At 37.9% G+C, this 17,773-nt stretch overlaps 1 protein-coding gene across 1 annotated transcript in view; it reads left to right on the forward strand.

Moving 5' to 3' along the window:
* Positions 1–5,556: 5,556 nt before the first annotated feature.
* The window catches only part of LOC115213961 (1,4-alpha-glucan-branching enzyme), a 29,929-nt gene continuing 17,712 nt past the window's right edge, over positions 5,557–17,773 (forward strand). Inside the window, exons 1-5 of the mRNA XM_029782964.2 lie at positions 5,557–5,890; positions 12,277–12,446; positions 14,940–15,055; positions 15,796–15,915; positions 17,369–17,513. Of these exons, the coding sequence (XP_029638824.1) occupies positions 5,784–5,890; positions 12,277–12,446; positions 14,940–15,055; positions 15,796–15,915; positions 17,369–17,513 (658 nt within the window). The 5' untranslated portion in view covers positions 5,557–5,783. The remainder of the gene's footprint in view (positions 5,891–12,276; positions 12,447–14,939; positions 15,056–15,795; positions 15,916–17,368; positions 17,514–17,773) is intronic.

The following is a 17,773-nucleotide window of genomic DNA, read 5'->3' on the forward strand; positions in this document are numbered from 1 at the left end:
AAACATAATCTCAATCCCATCAACACTGATATTAAAAGGGCCTCAGGGTTGATTCAGTGAGACTGCTGCACCACTGTTATTAACTGGGTCCTCAGCATTGAGAATAAAGCAAATTAACCTAATTTCATATTGTGGGTTTCTATCCTTCTATATCAAAATCCCTCCACCTGAAAACCTTAAAACTTTATGAGATAATTAACTAGAATAAGCAGCTTTGATTAAAGAATCATTTTGATCACTTGGAGATCACTCGTGTTTCACAATTATTCATACTGTTTGATGTATTCAGGGGGAGTCACGATGGGTTGAAGGTCACTGACCTTACTGGGTTATTTATCCTGGATATCCTAAAAAAAATAAAGAACTTAGAACTCCACAGTTCAGCCCTGTATGAGGCCATATGAATATCCATGCCATAGATAAGTTAAAGGAAAATTCTTGAAAACATCTTCAAAGAATTTGACCTAACACCTATTATTACAACTAAACAAATGTCAACTTACTAGATGTTGCCCTAGATCATAAATTGGGTAAGTACTACACCAATAGAAAGCTTAATGAGAAAACTATGTCTATAGAAACTCTTACCACCTTTCAGCTGTAATTATAAACCTAGTCACAAGCATCAACAGAAAAATCTATGCACTGGTGGACATAGAAATCTTCAACAAGTTCTTAGCCACTACGCCATATACCAGTGGGCATATGGCATAATGGTTAAGAGCACGGGCTACTAACCCCAAGATTCTGAGTTCGATTCCAGGCAGTGACCTGAATAATAATAACAACAACAACGAAAAATACCTTAGGAATGAGAACCCAGGTTCGAAATTTCCCCAAGACACCTGATGAAGGCTGGAGGGTATATCAGCTGAAACGTGGTGTTAACAACAAACAAAATGAGGACAAATATCTGTTAAATGTAAATAAAGTTCTTAATTGCCAATTATGTCATGGTTAGCTACTTATGCTTAAATAATGACTTTTATTGCATGTTACAACAGAAACAAACCTGCACACATACAGTCTTCACTAAATGTAATATTGTATCTGGCTAGATCCTCGTTAACTTGGGAAATGTATATAAAAAGCTCCTCCTACATAATAAGATTCTATAACTTTGGACTTTGATGGACCTAAACTGTCTTCTTATATTCAGTCCCCTACTTGTAACTATCAAAATCTCATTAACTGCCCATGCTTGTGGTCTGTAGAGCCACCTTCACACTATCTAATGGTATCAATACAGGCATAACAGGCAATGATTTCAAGAGAAGGTTTATGTAGCATATGCACTCCTTGAGGTGTAGGGACAAGGAAAACTTCACTGTTCTGTCCCACTTTATCTGAAGAGTCAGGATTAAGGAAATGACTTTCCCCACATCACATGGAATATCCTTGACAGAGTTCTTTCCTACTCACCTAGAATTCATATTTGCCTTTGTGAGAAACTACATATGGCCACAGCTCATTAGCTGAAACTGGAAAAATCAAAATCAAAAAAATCATACTACAACAGTCTGCAGTTATCAACAGGAAAACTGATCTCATTGATATATTCTGATAACAGATGTATTCAGATAACTTAAAATGATTACCCTAGTTGTAATTGGCTCATGCACAATTCCAAATGTACAATTTGTTTACTCACAACGGGGTTATTTCCCTTCTGTGTACTACTACCACACAGTTAAAATTACATCGTGAAGCTATGCTTGACATGCAAACTGACAGGTAGTCTAACCTTACCAAACTGGTCACTCTGCCATATGTATGTCGTTGAACACCTAAATCATAAAAACTAGTTGATACCAGCAGACTGTTTGCTCTGACTCTGTACATCTGAGGATGTAGGCATGTATCTACACCCACAAAACTTCAAGTAAATAAGCAGCTGAGTTTAACTTGTTATGAAATACAACTCCAAATAAATGTGTTGGATGCAATTATATTTCATTTATTCAAATACTTGCATACATGTGAGTGTGTGTTACATTCTGAACATATTTTCTCAACTATTTATAAATACAATCAACTTTGTTTTAAACATACAACATTTATCTTATAAAATAATATTCAACATTATCATGATGTTCAGAATCTAGAATACAAAATACTGAATTCCTGGGTCAAAATTACAAATTTCTCTTTCTTTATGTACATTCAACTCAGCTATTTCCTTAGTGATTTAGAGTTTGATCTTTTTTTGTTTTCCCCCATCATCTGTTTCTAATAAGGGTAGTCCATAACACAAGAGATGTACTCAACAGTAGCCAATCTACTTTCACCATTGGTCCTAGATCATAGATTTGGTAGAAAAAAAAACTGAAAAAGCCTATGTGTATGTGTGTTAGTATCTCTTTGTCTTGACATAGCATGATAATAATAAACGAGTATCATTCTCACATAACTGATGTCATCCATTTCCAGTCTTCTGTAAAAGCATGTCCTACCATGTTGAAATATTACCTTGCTTGTAAGATGAAGGTTGGTGAAGGAGGGCATTTGACTGGAGGAAATCTACCTCAATAAATTTCATCCAAAACCATTCAAACAAGGAAGAGTGGACATTAAAATCATGATGATGATGAATAATGTTGTATATGGACTTCTTTAACCCTTTTGTTACCAACCCGGCTGAAGCCGGCTCTGACTTTGAAATACAAATGTTTTGTTTTCATAAGTTTTGCATTAAAATCTTCCACCAAACTTTAGTCACAATTTATGTTCCTAACACAAGCTTAATGATAACTAAGTTATTTTACTAAATTCTTTGTTATATTTAAAATAATTGAAAGAAACACAGAGCATCTCAAAATAAATACAGTAATGAAAGGGTTAAACACATTCATGGACCTAAAGTGAAAAGAGAACCCAGAAATGTGATCTTATTAGAGAACTAATAATCCTCACATTAGTTTTTGTTATTTTTTGGCTTGTAAACTCTTCATCCATACTTCACTCAGCACTAACTATGCAAGCTAATGAAGTTTCTGAGTAGCTACTTGACTGTCTCAATATATCCACCAAATCTACCAACAAAGGAGTCTCTATGTAGTTTCTCAGCTTAAAAGTGGAATCTCCCACAATCTCTTAAAGATGGACACATTGCATCATATAGTCCTAGATATACTACACTTAAAACAAATAAAGATAAGATCACAAGTTTGCTTGGAAGTAATTGACTTGGAACTAAACAACAAAAATCTCAGCAAATTACTAAAGGAGTTTAAATGGCAGATTGCACATTCAAAGTCCTAACTATCAGGATTGCAGTGCAAAGATGGAATAGCAAAAACAGAGAAGACATGATAACAGTTAGAACATAAACTTAATGTTTAAGACAATGTGCTGGTGTATCTCAAGCACATTATGGTTATAGTATAGTATAGTAAGACAACATCCTCCTCCTTTATTTTCCTAATGTTTAAGATAAGCAAACTAATTTCAAAGATATTTCGTAGCTGCATCTTTGAACAGCCTAACTTGTGGGTCGAAGCCTATAGGGAATTGGTCTGCTGTTCAACACCTGAATTAGATTTATATGGCAACAGGTGTGGTTGTTTCATGGCAGTAAATTAGCTGAGTTGTTAAAGCACCAGACAAAATACATTGTGGCATTTATTCTAATACTTTGGATTCTGAGTTCATACCCTGCCAAGATCAACTTTTCCTTTCATCCTTCCAGGGTTGATGAATGAAATATCGGTCAAAGGATAGTAGTGCATTGGATGGGGTGCTTTGCAGTGTTTGTTCTGAGTTCAAGTCTCTCTGGACCCTATATAGGCAGAGCCACCTTAGCAGCATTATAGGCCCCTGGACAAGTCACTACACTGAACCCTATAGTATTTATTTATTAACATCAAACCACATCATACGTATATTAGAACTGGGCCCATGCCTTAAGACGGTTCTATATGTAGGTGGTAGATTTAATCCATTGTCCAGTTTTTTTTTTGGGGGGGGGTGCCATTGGCTCACTCCAGTCTGTTACAAGCAGTCAGCCCTGGTTTCTGGCATAAAGATACTATTCTCTCTCCTTGCCACTAGTTTCAAAGGTTTTGTCTGATTGTTGTCCTACTTTTAAGTTATAGTGCACATTTGTGATTCCATAGTGGGGATTATCAGATCTGTCAGACAGATCGCTTTTCCCTCCTGACTAATGTAATAATAAAAAGTGAACGACTGATGAAAAAGTGTAGAGGAACATCATTTAGACACGTTGACTTGTCATACATATAGCTGGATGTTGGGTACTTTTAGCAGAGTTCACTGTTGTAAGCATTCAAATCAGATTCTTTGGTCCTCCTATCTGCCTGCGTTTATCATTCAGATGTTTAGGTTGAGTATCAACTGCATTAATCTCACTAATATGGGAATTGAGGAAGGGACAGCAAATGTAATGTGCATTGATTATTGTATACAAAGAAAAAAAAAATGTGTCATGTTACTAATCAATAAATTATATTTCTGAAGAGAGAGAGAGAGAGAGAGAGAGAGAGGGAGGGAGTATTTCTTTATTCACCATAAAGTTGAGAAAAAGAGGGGACAATACAGGGACAGACAAAACAAACGTTGGGGTCAGGGTATCGAATGAGACGAAACGTATGAATAAACAGAGAGTAAGGATAGTGTTCGCGATAGAATAATGTTCGACTACTAAGTCATAAGTCATTGTCACGTACGCTACACTGATATAATGGCCCAAATAATTCTTAAATGGTGCCACAGGGCCGAGCAGCACATAGCAGTCAGACGTCAGAGCATTATATTTGCCTAATTGTCGTTCTATTTCTAGGTTACAGTGCGCATTATCAGATCTGCCAGACAGACTAACCTCAAAAATGCAACGCAAAGATAACGCTCTCAAGGATCCTTCAGCACAACAATGAGTTATAAGCTTCATATACATACACACTTAAAATTCCAGAGCACTGTGGAGTGACTGACTATTCATCATAAACTTCCATGTGCCAAAAGCAGCTTATTAAATTAGCGGGTATGAAAATAAACCTATTGAATTACTGGGTTCTTGATAATATGTGTCATGCAGACGGAAAGGATTTTTTTTTCGTCTCTCTGTAACTATGTCGTAAATACTAGTTGTGAGTACGGGAGGTGAAGTGGAATTTCTCTACCTATTCTAACTACAAATTGTTGCATAGAGAGAGAGAGAGAAGATGACTGATTGAGGACTTGTGCACATGTACTGCTGTACATATACACGCACGTGTGTATGTACATACATACAAGATGAGACAAACAGTACCACGCGTAAATATATATATATAAATAAATACACGCGTGTATCAAAACGGCTGTACACATGGTAGCGGCGTGATAAAAGTGCAGAAAACGGTGACTTGTAAATTATGGTACTCTCTTAATGAATCGTCTGGGAACTTACGATACATTAAGCAATGTATAAGTTAATAATTTCATTATTATAATCTTTTTCAGAATTTTGTTCGGAGCTCATTTTATTTTAAAGTATTCTTTTATTAGTATGCATCTAGGTGTTTAAAATAATTACTTTCACCATTTCAGATAAATGAAAGAAAACACGCCCACCCTCTTTAAATCGCTTCTTCTTAGTCTGTTATCTCACAGAAAGGGCGGTTCTTCTCCCATGTTAGGAAGTGAAGCCGTATCTTGAAAGAATAAACAAAAAGAAAGAAAGAAATGAGAAGATGAGATAAGAGAAAAAAAAGTCCGGTTTACAGCGTTACTGACCTTGACCGTTTGCGATTGGTGCCATCAGGACGTAGTTCTTTTGTAAAGCCATGGCACGAGGACAGGGTGAACAGAGTACCAAAATTGATTTCAAATTTGAACGACTCTTTGAATGTGACTCTTACCTTAAGGGCTATCAAACTGAAATAAAAAGAAGGTGAGTTATCTTGTGTTTTTTTCCTTTAGTAGATTCCGTTTTTTCTCTGTTTCTATGGCCGTTTTACTACGTATTTATTTTTAAAATAACAACAACAGAAAGCTATTGTGGAATTTAGTTTACAATTGAGACTTACATTTTTAATCTATAATCAAAAATAAATTGTCCAACGTAATTCTTTAGGGGTCTGTCTACAACTGCTATAAATGTTCAGGACGAAATAATAGATATGAACTGGTCTAAATTGGTGGATGGGTACAAGGGTATGTATCGTTTTTAGAAATGCCCTTCATCGGAGACTTTATTAATATTTTTCATTTCTGTTGTTTGCTTTTGGTTCGCCGTATCGGTCATGTCTGGTGTCCATTTGTAGCCAAAAAACCTTGTTTTGGTTTTTTTTAAGGTCAAGGTTATGTACAGGGACACCAACAGTATTCCGTCTGTACCAAATATTTTTGTTGGGGTAGGAAAAGCTTCCTTCAGATTTCGGGAAAATTGGCAACTGGTATGACCTTTAACTTAGTGAACTAGTATTCGTCTTGCACCATTTTATAGCATTTAATAATAACATCAAAATCAAAAGTCGTCCTTCGATGTTCTAGTTTCAGTTTTCAAATATCGATTTCTGACATTACTACAAAATCTCACGAAGAGGAAAAGAAATGAAAGTGTGATGGTGATCTTTAGGGCATTAGCGATGTAAATAAAGTGAAATAGTCACTGGTGGGAATCGAAATCAGAGCATGGACCCTGTTCACTTGGAGTTTGCAGAAAATTGATCGTTCTTATGCAGTAATAGAAATGAGATTGTGCTATTTTTATACCTTTCTTAATAAGATTAGCTTACATGAATGAGATTAAATGGCTACAACCTTGAATCACACAAAACACCGTGAACTCTGCCGGTCGTTATTTTTAACATCTCGCTATTATACATTTTTTACTTATCCCCTACCATTTTTGCTTTGTTATCGCAAGTTGTAATGTGATCAAATAGAATTTACAAAACTTTATGATCTCTCACGGACATTCTGTAATAATTAGATGTTTACTCTGTATTATGATAAATGTCATAGTGACCTAACGTGGGTGGGTGTGGACGGAGACATGGCTGAAAGGTTAAGAAGTATGCATTCGCAATAATGAGGTCCTGGGTTCTCTCTCACCGCCTGACATCTTCACTGATCGTCTTTTTTTATATATATTTATTTTCTCTCTCTCTCTCTCTCTCTCTCTCTCTCTCTCTCTCTCTCATATATATATATATATATATATATATATATATATATATATATATGTAAATCTTCGGTCTGATCATTGTAATTGAAATAGTGTAGAAGTATGTCGCATAAATTGTACCGAGTTCAAAGACTCAATTTTGTGAGATTGATTCTGTCTGAGGATTATGTTAATACTCAACAACTAACATGTTAATTTAACGAGTGGTCACATCAGTTGATTGAACAATTACTGAATGCTCATCGTCGAAATTGACGGAGAATCCTTCGCGGTTGTATGTTGGGTATATTCTCAACGTATCAAATCTCCGACTCGGGGTTCCGCTTCACAACTAGTAACGCTCTATTTACGGTAAATTTTTACCAACTCGTCCCCATGCTTTTCACCAAACAATAGGCGCCCCTAAAACATTTGGGTTAATATAGGGCGTAACAAATATCAGAAAATCAAAAAAAATGTGTGTAATAGGCGTAAAACAACTTCCTATGAACGAATATGAAAAAAAAATTCGCGCACGCGAAAGGGGGGTGGGGGAGAGGCCTCGGAAAATTCACATCGGGAAGTTCCGAAAGCGTCTGAGGGGCTGACCCGGGCACCAAAACAAAAAAAAAATAGTGTAATATGTGTAAAACAACTTGCTCTAAACGACTATCATGAAAAAAAATGCGCGCTCGCGAAAGGGGGGTGGGGGAGAGGCCTCGGAATATTTATATCGGGAATTTCCGAAAGCGTCTGAACCGGGCACAAAAACAAAAACAAAAACAGCGTAATAGGTGTAAAACAACTTGCTCTAAACGACTATCATGAAAAAAAATGCGCGCTCGCGAAAGGGGGGTGGGGGAGAGGCTTCGGAAATTTCACATCTTCAGTCCACGGCCTTTAAACTAAGAAAAAATAGTGTAATTGGTGTAAAACTACTTGTTCTAAACGAGTATCAAGAACACACACTCACACATGAATCATAAACTCCGTATTTCGCAAAAAAAAAAAATAAAGAGAAGAAATTCTGGAAAAAGTGAAGAAATGTTGGATCTCCGCCATGTGAATCAAAATACGTGTCAGAAACATCTTGAAATACTACAGAAATTATGTTACGAAAATGATAATGTATACATACCTCTTTGAGTGGTCCATCGATAATGATGATAAAGAAATGAGTTGGATTTGAACTCAGAATATTGACTAACACAACTACATACTACAAGACTCAAAATATTCAGCCAAGTCACCACCCTTTAACTAGCAATAATAATAACATCAATAACATAACAGCCAAAAGATTTATTTGTTCTGAAAATAACAATCATAGTAAATAAATATGTTCTTTAATATTCACATTCATGTGCACAGTTAAACACACTTACATACAAACAGTCACGCATGCATAATACAGAACGGAACACATAAATGAAGGATGCATTACTTAGTATATATTACATCTAGAGAATTTTGAATAATAAGTCAAATATGCAAATTATAAAGATAATTAATTGCTTTACTAAACAGTGTTGTAAAGGTGAAAAAATAAATTTGGGAAAAAAATACACGCCAAAACTAATTAATAAAGGATAATTAGGGAAGGATTGACACAAAATAATAATTTTTTCTGTCTCTTTTTTTCTGATAAATGCATCTTAATAAGTGAAAAGAATTGCATATATCTGAACTATTTCAAAGAAAAGCATAAATTTAATGTTTAAAATAGCTTTAACCAAGGAATGAGATCCAACATTTCTTCACTTTTTCCAGAATTTCTTCTCTTTATTTTTTTTTTTTTTGCGAAATACGGAGTTTATGATTCAGTGTGAGTGTGTGTTCTTGATACTCGTTTAGAACAAGTAGTTTTACACCAATTACACTATTTTTTCTTAGTTTAAAGGCCGTGGACTGAAGATATGAAATTTCCGAAGCCTCTCCCCCACCCCCCTTTCGCGAGCGCGAATTTTTTTCATGATAGTCGTTTAGAGCAAGTTGTTTTACACCTATTACGCTGTTTTTGTTTTTGTTTTTGTGCCCGGTTCAGACGCTTTCGGAAATTCCCGATATAAATATTCCGAGGCCTCTCCCCCACCCCTCTTTCGCGAGAGCGCATTTTTTTTTCATATTCGTTTAGAGCAAGTTGTTTTACACATATTACACTATTTTTTTTTGTTTTGGTGCCCGGGTCAGCCCCTCAGACGCTTTCGGAACTTCCCGATGTGAATTTTCCGAGGCCTCTCCCCCACCCCCCTTTCGCGTGCGCGAATTTTTTTTTTCATATTCGTTCATAGGAAGTTGTTTTACACCTATTACACACATTTTTTTTTTGATTTTCTGATATTTGTTACGCCCTATATTAACCAAACATTTTAGGGGTGAGCATGGTACCGTCTCAAGGCATGGGCACACAGGGCAGTTGTCCAGGGCCTCGCGTGTCTAAGGGTCCGATTCTGATCTATTTATGCTTTGTTTACTCTCAATATATATTATAGGGCCTGTGTTGATTTGCCGAGGGGCCTGTAATGTTGTTAAGGCGGCGCTAGGTGAGCATAAATATCACATTTCACTAGAAGCCCTTAAACATTTAAAGGAGTTATCTTTATTGAAAAACAACCGCGTAAAATTGATTGTATTTTGTTCGTTCAACAACTGTTTGGTTTTATTAACTATTATTCTATTTTGACATTTGTCAAAACTTTCAATGATTTAACATGCTTGATTGACTGTTTGTCAGAACACAGAGAGGACAAACAAGGACAGACAAACGGACTGTCGATTATATCGTCCTCAGTGCGTAACTGGTACTTATTTAATCGACCCCGAAAGGATGAAAGGCAAAGTTGACCTCGGCGGAATTTGAACTCAGAACGTAACGGCAAACGAAATACCGCTAAGCACTTCGCCCGGCGTGCTGACGATTCTGCCAGCTCGCCGCCTTTTAACTACTTAAACAGAGTATATCAGTGATGTAATTTTCATGTGAACATCGAACGGGAGTCTGCACGTAGCTGCTTGTTCAATCAGAAATAGCAGCTAAATCATACTTTATCGTATTTAAAAAATTAAAAAAATACACTGTGAATGATATATTATATACATTATGTCTGAATAAAAAAAGATCCAAAAAATTTCGAGTAATTTATATAGTCTCAAAACTTGTTTAGTGATGTTGCCAAATTTCCATTCCCAAATTAACCAACATTTATAAAGTAGCGACATCATGTTTTGTCTTAATATCTGAGATGCATTAAGGCGGCGAACTGGCAGAAACGTTAGCACGCCGGGCGAAATGCGTAGCCGTATTTCGTCTGCCGCTACGTTCTGAGTTCAAATTCAGCCGAGGTCGACTTTGCCTTTCATCCCTTCGGGGGTCGATAAATTAAGTGCCAGTTACGCACTGGGGTCGATATAATCGACTTAATCCGTTTGTCTGTCCTTGTTTGTCCTCTCTGTGTTTAGCCCCTTGTGGGTAGTAAAGAAATAGGTATTTCATCTGTCTTTATGTTCTGAGTTCAAATTCCGCCGAAGTCGACTTTGCCTTTCATCCTTTTGGAGTTGATAAATTAAGTACCAATTGTGTACTGAGGTCGATCTAATCAGCTGGGCCCCATCCCCCAAAATTTCAGGCCTTGTACCTAGAGCAGAAAAGAATATCTGAGATGCATTGTTAACAAATTATACTTTCGTGATGATATTGTAGGCAAATATTTAAATCTACAATTACAAGATGTATGACCTAGTGGTTAAGATTCCAAACTAACGATCGTAGTAGAAGAAAGGAATTATCGAATGTAAACAATGCGAGCAAAAGCAATCTGCTTTAATGCTTCAGTTTATGTAGGAGAAAAAATGAGTCACCTAAAGAATATATTCTTGAATAGCAAATAGCCAGACCATCATATCTAGACCCATAGCCATTCTCAGGAAGTGAATAAATGTTAAACAAAACTCAAAGTCTCTACCTTACTGCAAAGGTCTGTCTAAGAAAATTTGGGGAATCTGGAAGTTCATTGTCATCATCATCTTTGTTTTCATGTTCACTTTTTCATGCTCACATGGGTCAGATGGAATTTGTTGGGACAAATTTTCTGTGGCCAGATACTGTTCCTGTCATCATTCCTAACCTGTTTCAAGTAAAGTAACATTTCCCCATGGCTGGATATATTTTCATGGAAGTTTGTAAATGAAAGACACCACTTGTATGACTGACACTCATTTACAACAATCATGCATTATCAAAACAAGGAGACACTAACTCATGCACACAAATATCATCATCATTAACATTGAATGTCTGTTTTCCATGCTGGCATAAGTTGGAAAGCTTGATAGGAACTGGCAAGGCCAGGGGCAACACCAAGTTCCATAGTCTGTTTTGACTTGGTTTTTATGGCGGGATGCTCTTCCTGATGCCAACCACTTTACACAGTGTATTGGGTGCTTTTTACGTGGCACCAGCACCCACACTTATGTTTTTTACATGATACCTTGGCTTTAGGATCTCAGTTCTGTTGTGGTGGGTGGGTCTTCTTGAGTACAGCAATGTATCACACATCTTGGTCCTCTGGCATCTTCTTTGTAAGAGTCAGCGTTCTGAAATCGATTTTCAATACTTTATCCTATGCACTAGCATAGGGGGTGGGACGGTAGGGGCGGTCTGCTCCGGGCAGCACCTTTCGTTTTGTTGTAGGCTGTTGCTGTAGGCAATATGGGGTCCGGGGGCAGCAAATGGAAGGGTCACCCCAAGCAACACACACTCTAGCTATGCTAGTAATCTTATGTCTTCCTGGGTCTCCCTTTTCCACAACTTCCCTCCACTGCAAGTGATCAGCACTTCTTTATGCATATAGATATATACATGATAGGCTTCTTTCAGTTTCCATCTACCAAATCTTCTCACAAGGCTTTGGTCAGCTCTTTAGGTCAGAGCTTTAGGAGAAGACACTTGCCCGAGGTACTACTTTGTGGGACTGAACTTAGAACCAAGTAGTTGGGAAGTGAGCTAACAACCACACAACCAGCCATAAAATAATGCCTGAATCAGTCTCCATTCAAAACTATGGACTTAAAAAAACAAACGAACTGAATGATGTAAATGAATGTGATGCCTTTGTTCATCCATACTAATTTGTACATAGCTAATAAACTGATTCTTTTGATATTATCAGAGCTAAAATCCTTCAAGAAACAGTTGAAGGAATATCTAAAAATGAAGGAAGTCTTGATGAATTTGGTTTGGGATTCAAAAAATATGGAGTCCATGTCAAAGATGACAACAGTGTTGAATGGCTCGAATGGGCTCCTGGTGCAAAAAACATGTATTTACGTGGGGAATTTAGTAAGTATACAACTTTATTTATTTACCTTTTGCCTGCTCCCCTCTCTGTCAAAACTTGCTAAATATGCTTGGGTTCCACCCAACATTGCAGCATTTAACTTTTGGGTACATTTAATATTGTTTAGGGTGTACCGTAAATCCTCGAGTATAATCCTCATTTTTTTCCCAAAATTTAAAGGTCAAAATCCCTAGTGCGTACTATATACAAGTTTAAAAATGAAAATTATTTTCTAAGCAATGTCCACGTCTCTATTCGCTGTCCGGCAATGTTTACTCAGACGCATTTTGTGATGTTGGGCGCGAAAATACCTTAAGCTAAACCTAAAAGCAATGAAGTCATAAAAGAATCATCCATAACTTGCAGTAAGCAACATTTATTAAACGTTATTACTGTTATTTCTTTATTTTCTGCAAACAAAATGCAAAACAAAGCTACACGTTTGCATTATGTTATATATACAATAATAATAAAGGATGTTAATGTATACATTTTTACAAAGCAAGGACGTTATATAGACCTCCTTGACTCAAGTTAGAGAAGGGGTGTGTATTATACATAAGGTTTAGGTTTTTCAGAGGTACAGCCCCCTAAAAATCCCCTGCGTATTATACTCGAGGATTTGTGGTACTTGTCTGGTCCATATCTCCAACTAGAGTTAGTGAGTGTGGAGGGAGATCAGTAAGTGTGTGTATTTGTTGTTGTTGTTCTCTGTGTGTGTGTGTGTGTGTGTGTGAGAGTAATGATGCAGACATGGCTGTGTGGTTAGGATGTTCATTCACAAGCATGTGGCTTCAGGTTCAGTCACACCACACTGCATGCCCACTTGGGCATATGTCTGTTACTATAATCTTGGGCCAACTGATGACTTATGAAGTGGACTTGGTAGATGGAAACTGTATGAGAATTCTGAATGTGTGTATGTACAGGCACAGGCATAGCAGTGTGGCTAAGAAGTTTTCTTCTCAAGCAAACTTATGGTCAAAAAGCATTCCAACCATGACCAAACCATCTGCACAATGAAACTAAACCGGAAATGATGTGGTTTGGGATTTACAGGTGGTTGTAAAAGAGTGTCACTTGAACTCTGTAAATGGAAACTCTACAGAAGCATCTTGGCTGGTGTCTTCTACTAAAGCCACAGGCTGGCCATCCAAAGCCTTATGAGTGAAATTTGGCTGATGGAAACTGTGTGGAAGACTGTATTAAATATGTGTGTGTGTGTGTAGGCAGATGCATGTTTGTGTGCATATGTATTTGTGTGTGTTGTGAATGTGCATGTATTTTCCTTGACCTGACCTTTCAAGAGGACTACTTGCACTGAATGTCAACAAAAAAAGTTGCTGTTTCATACAATGTTCATCATCATCATCATCGTTTAACGTCCGCTTTCCATGCTAGCATGGGTTGGACGATTTGACTGAGGCCTGGCGAACCAGATGGCAGCATCAGGCTCCAGTCTTGATTTGGCAGAGTTTCTACAGCTGGATGCCCTTCCTAACGCCAACCACTTCGAGAGTGTAGTGGGTTCTTTTACGTGCCACCAGCACGAGGGCCAGTCATGCGGCACTGGCAGCGGCCACGCTCAAATGGTGCTTTTTATGTGCCACCTGCACATGAGCCAGTCCAGTGGCACTGGCAACAACTTCGCTTGAATGTTTTTTCAAGTGCCACTCCATGAAAGCCTGTCTGGGCTGTTCATGGTTTGATAAACTAAAGGGCAATGTTACTTTGTTTAGAAACAGATAAAGGTTAGCAACAGGAAAAGCATATGACCATAGAAAAATCTGCTTCGGCAAAGTTATTGCATATATGGAAGGAAAAACAGTTGTTAAAATGACGATGCTATTGACACACACATGCATGCATGCACAGAGAGAGAAAGAGAGAGGATACATTTCCACACAATTTTCCATCTACCAGATTCCAATCTCAAGATATTGATCAACTCAAACTTATAGCAGACACTTGCACCCATGCTGCCATGCAATGGAATCGGTGGCAGTATTTGGCTACGAAGCTAACTTCTTGGCCATTTCTGCATTTTTTGGACAATTAGCGAAGTCAGTTTTGGATAAGTAATGGAAACTATTTTAGTATTCCTCCATTTAATTAGCCTGAAGATCAGGTCTGTCTTATGTGTGGTGATGACAGTCAAGGCTGATCTGGAACCCAACCTAGGCCCCCTTATCTATGGCGTTCACCGCGGGAATAAGGAGTGGTTGGAGATCACGCGGTCGTTAGCCTCAAATTGCCAGGTCTGGTCGGTGTTTGTGAGAGATGAGGCATTGAGGATGAATGAAGCCAGGTCAACCCACCCCGGGTGAATGCTGTCTCAAGACAAGACAAGAAGTGGTGTTCCCATGACATGCTAAATTAATAGAACTAACCATTACCTCTACATCCTTGCTCTACAAAACCAACTGCTTGTCTATCATCGTCTAGTTACTCAGAAATCAATAAAGCTATTTTTTATTTTATTTTTTCTCCAAAAGATGACTGGAATAGACAGGCATACAAGTTTAAAAAATTGGACTATGGCCGCTGGAAGCTGGTTATTCCTCCAGCAGTTGATGGCAAATGTGCTATCGAACACAAAAGCAAAGTGAAGGTAAAGTATTAGAATATACTTATGTTTTTATTTGTTTATTGAATTTTTGCTCTTTAATTTTGAATTCTGCTCTTTCTTTCCATATGTAGGGTGGCTTGTATGCGTAGACAGAGAGTCTGTGAATGCCCATCAAAAATGGACTTTACTTGTTTTGGGGTTGTTATTAGAATATATATACTTATTTATTGAATTTTTGCCTTCTGGTTTTTGAGTCCCCCTCCTTGTATGGGAAGGCTTGTTGGGTTAACAATAAAAATCTGTGGATGCCCATCAAAAAATGGACTATACTAGTTTTGGGGTTAGTATAAGAGTGTCAAGTGATGGTGGGGAGACAAACACAGACAGAAAGACACACACACACACACATATGACAGGCTTCTTTCAGTTTCCGTCAACAAAATCCACTCTCAAGACTTTGGTCTACCTGAGGCTATAGTAAAAAACACTTGCCTTAGGTACCACCCAGAAGGATTGAACTTGGAACCATGTGGTTTGGGACACAAGCTTCTTACCACATCGTCACACTACACAGCCATGCTTACACCTAGATTAATTATAAATTGTTTTTTACAGCTGTTTCAACTCTATGAATCATCTGTAAAATTTCTACTTTTTTACCATTCCAAAAATAGACTTATTATATAACAGAATGTTTCAGATATTGTTAGATGTTATAGATTTGAAATTGTTCATCTGATTTTAATCTATCTTTTCTTACTCTCTTCTGTTTTTCCTTTCAGTTGGTCATTGAGAATGAACATGGTGACTTTGTGGACCGTCTCAGTCCTTGGGCAACTTATGTTGTCCGAGACAAAGCGCTAGTATTTGACCAAGTTTTATGGAATCCTCCCCTTCATGAGGTAAATCAAACTACAAACAATTTGCATACGTTTAGCTTATATTTGTCAGTGCAACATATATGATAGCTTATAGTGTTTAATTTGATTGTTGTGTGTGTTGTTATTTGAATTGAGAGAACACTTTAGTTTTGACAAACAAGCTCTCAAGTCCTAGTGACATTATAAAATGCTCCCAGTTCATACTGTAACATGATTGATGACAGGAAGATGATAAGTCATCTGATCCATGACATCATGGAAAAGTAGACATAAAATTAGGATGATATGATAAACTTTCACATCTGGTATTAAATATTGTTGTGTTGTCACCCCCTTCGGTCATGAATGACCATGGGTTTGCACCTAGAAAGTTACCCTCTGAGGCACAAGACTAGGCAAGGTTGTTTATGGAAGACCAGCAGTCGCCCATGCATACCAGCCTCCCCTCTCCATGCCACCAGTGTTATCCAAGGGAAAGGCAAAGGGGCCGATACAGCTTGGCACCAGTGACGCCGCAGCTCATTTATTAACGTGCAAGTGGCTGAGGACTCCACAGACACGTGTACCCTTAACGTAGTTCTTGGGGAGATTCAGTGTGACACAGAGTGTGACAAAGCTGGCCCTTTGAATTTCAGGCACAACAGAAACAGAAGAAAGATTGAGAGAAAGTCGTGGTGAAAGAGTACAGCAGGATTCACCCCACCCCACTATATATGGCACTTTTAATTCTATAATACAAAATGAAAAATAAGCTCATCATCATCATCATTATTTAGCGTCCGCTTTCCTTGCTAGCATGGGTTGGACGGTTCAACTGGGGTCTGGGAAGCCAGAAGGCTGCACCAGGCCCAGTCTGATCTGGCAATGTTTCTACGACTGGATGCCCTTCCTAACGTCAACCACTCTGTGAGTGTAGTGGGTGCTTTTTAGGTGTCACCGGCACAGGTGCCAGACGAGGCTGGCAAATGACCACGATCAGATGGTGCTTTTTACGTGCCACCGGCACGGGGGCCAGGCGAGGCTGGCAACGGCCATGATCAGATGGTGCTTTTTACGTGCCACTGGCACGAGGCCAGTCGGGGCGGCGCTGGCAATGGCCACGTTCGGATGGTTCTCTTACATACCACCGGCACTGGTATCACAGCTGCAATTTCCATTGATGTTGATCGATTTCGATTTTCACTTGCCTCAACAGGTCTTCACACAAGTAGAGTTTTGTGTCCCAAGAAGGAAAGGTATGCATAAGTGGACTGGCTAAAAAAAATTTCTTTATATAGGTGCAAACGTAACTGTGGTTTCACATTCAGTGTTCCATTCAGAAGGAATGTTGGCCTTCCCACCTCGCAAATGGGGTGACATCATTTGAAGGCTATACAACAATATCTGATTGTCTGATGAATGTAGTGATACAGTGATGTTAGTCTAATGAATGTAATTTCCTTCAGCTTACAAAGGCTTTTGTTTTTGTTTTTAGAAATACGCATTTAAGCATCCAAATCCTCCTAAACCAGACAGGCTCCGCGTTTATGAGGCACATGTTGGCATTTCATCATGGGAAGGTAAAGTCGCAAGCTACAAGTGGTTCACCGATGAGATAATACCCAGAATTGTAAATCTTGGTAAGTTTTACAAACACATGCATTTTCTACCTTAACCTCACTTCATCCATTTATATGTGTGTGTGTGTGTATACAGGGTTGGTCAAAAGTCACTTGACAGTGAATCAAACTATTTAATTCCAAGTTATATTTATGTTTAACAACCGAATGAATTTAATAAAAGCATCTAAATATGAAACATCATGAAAATTGTTCAAACTGAAGTCCTTCTTGAGCGACACATTTTTCCATTTGAGTCAATACAGAATTACAGATAGTAA

Source organism: Octopus sinensis, linkage group LG7 (assembly GCF_006345805.1).
Source record: "Octopus sinensis linkage group LG7, ASM634580v1, whole genome shotgun sequence".
Classification (NCBI taxonomy): Eukaryota; Metazoa; Mollusca; class Cephalopoda; order Octopoda; family Octopodidae; genus Octopus; species Octopus sinensis.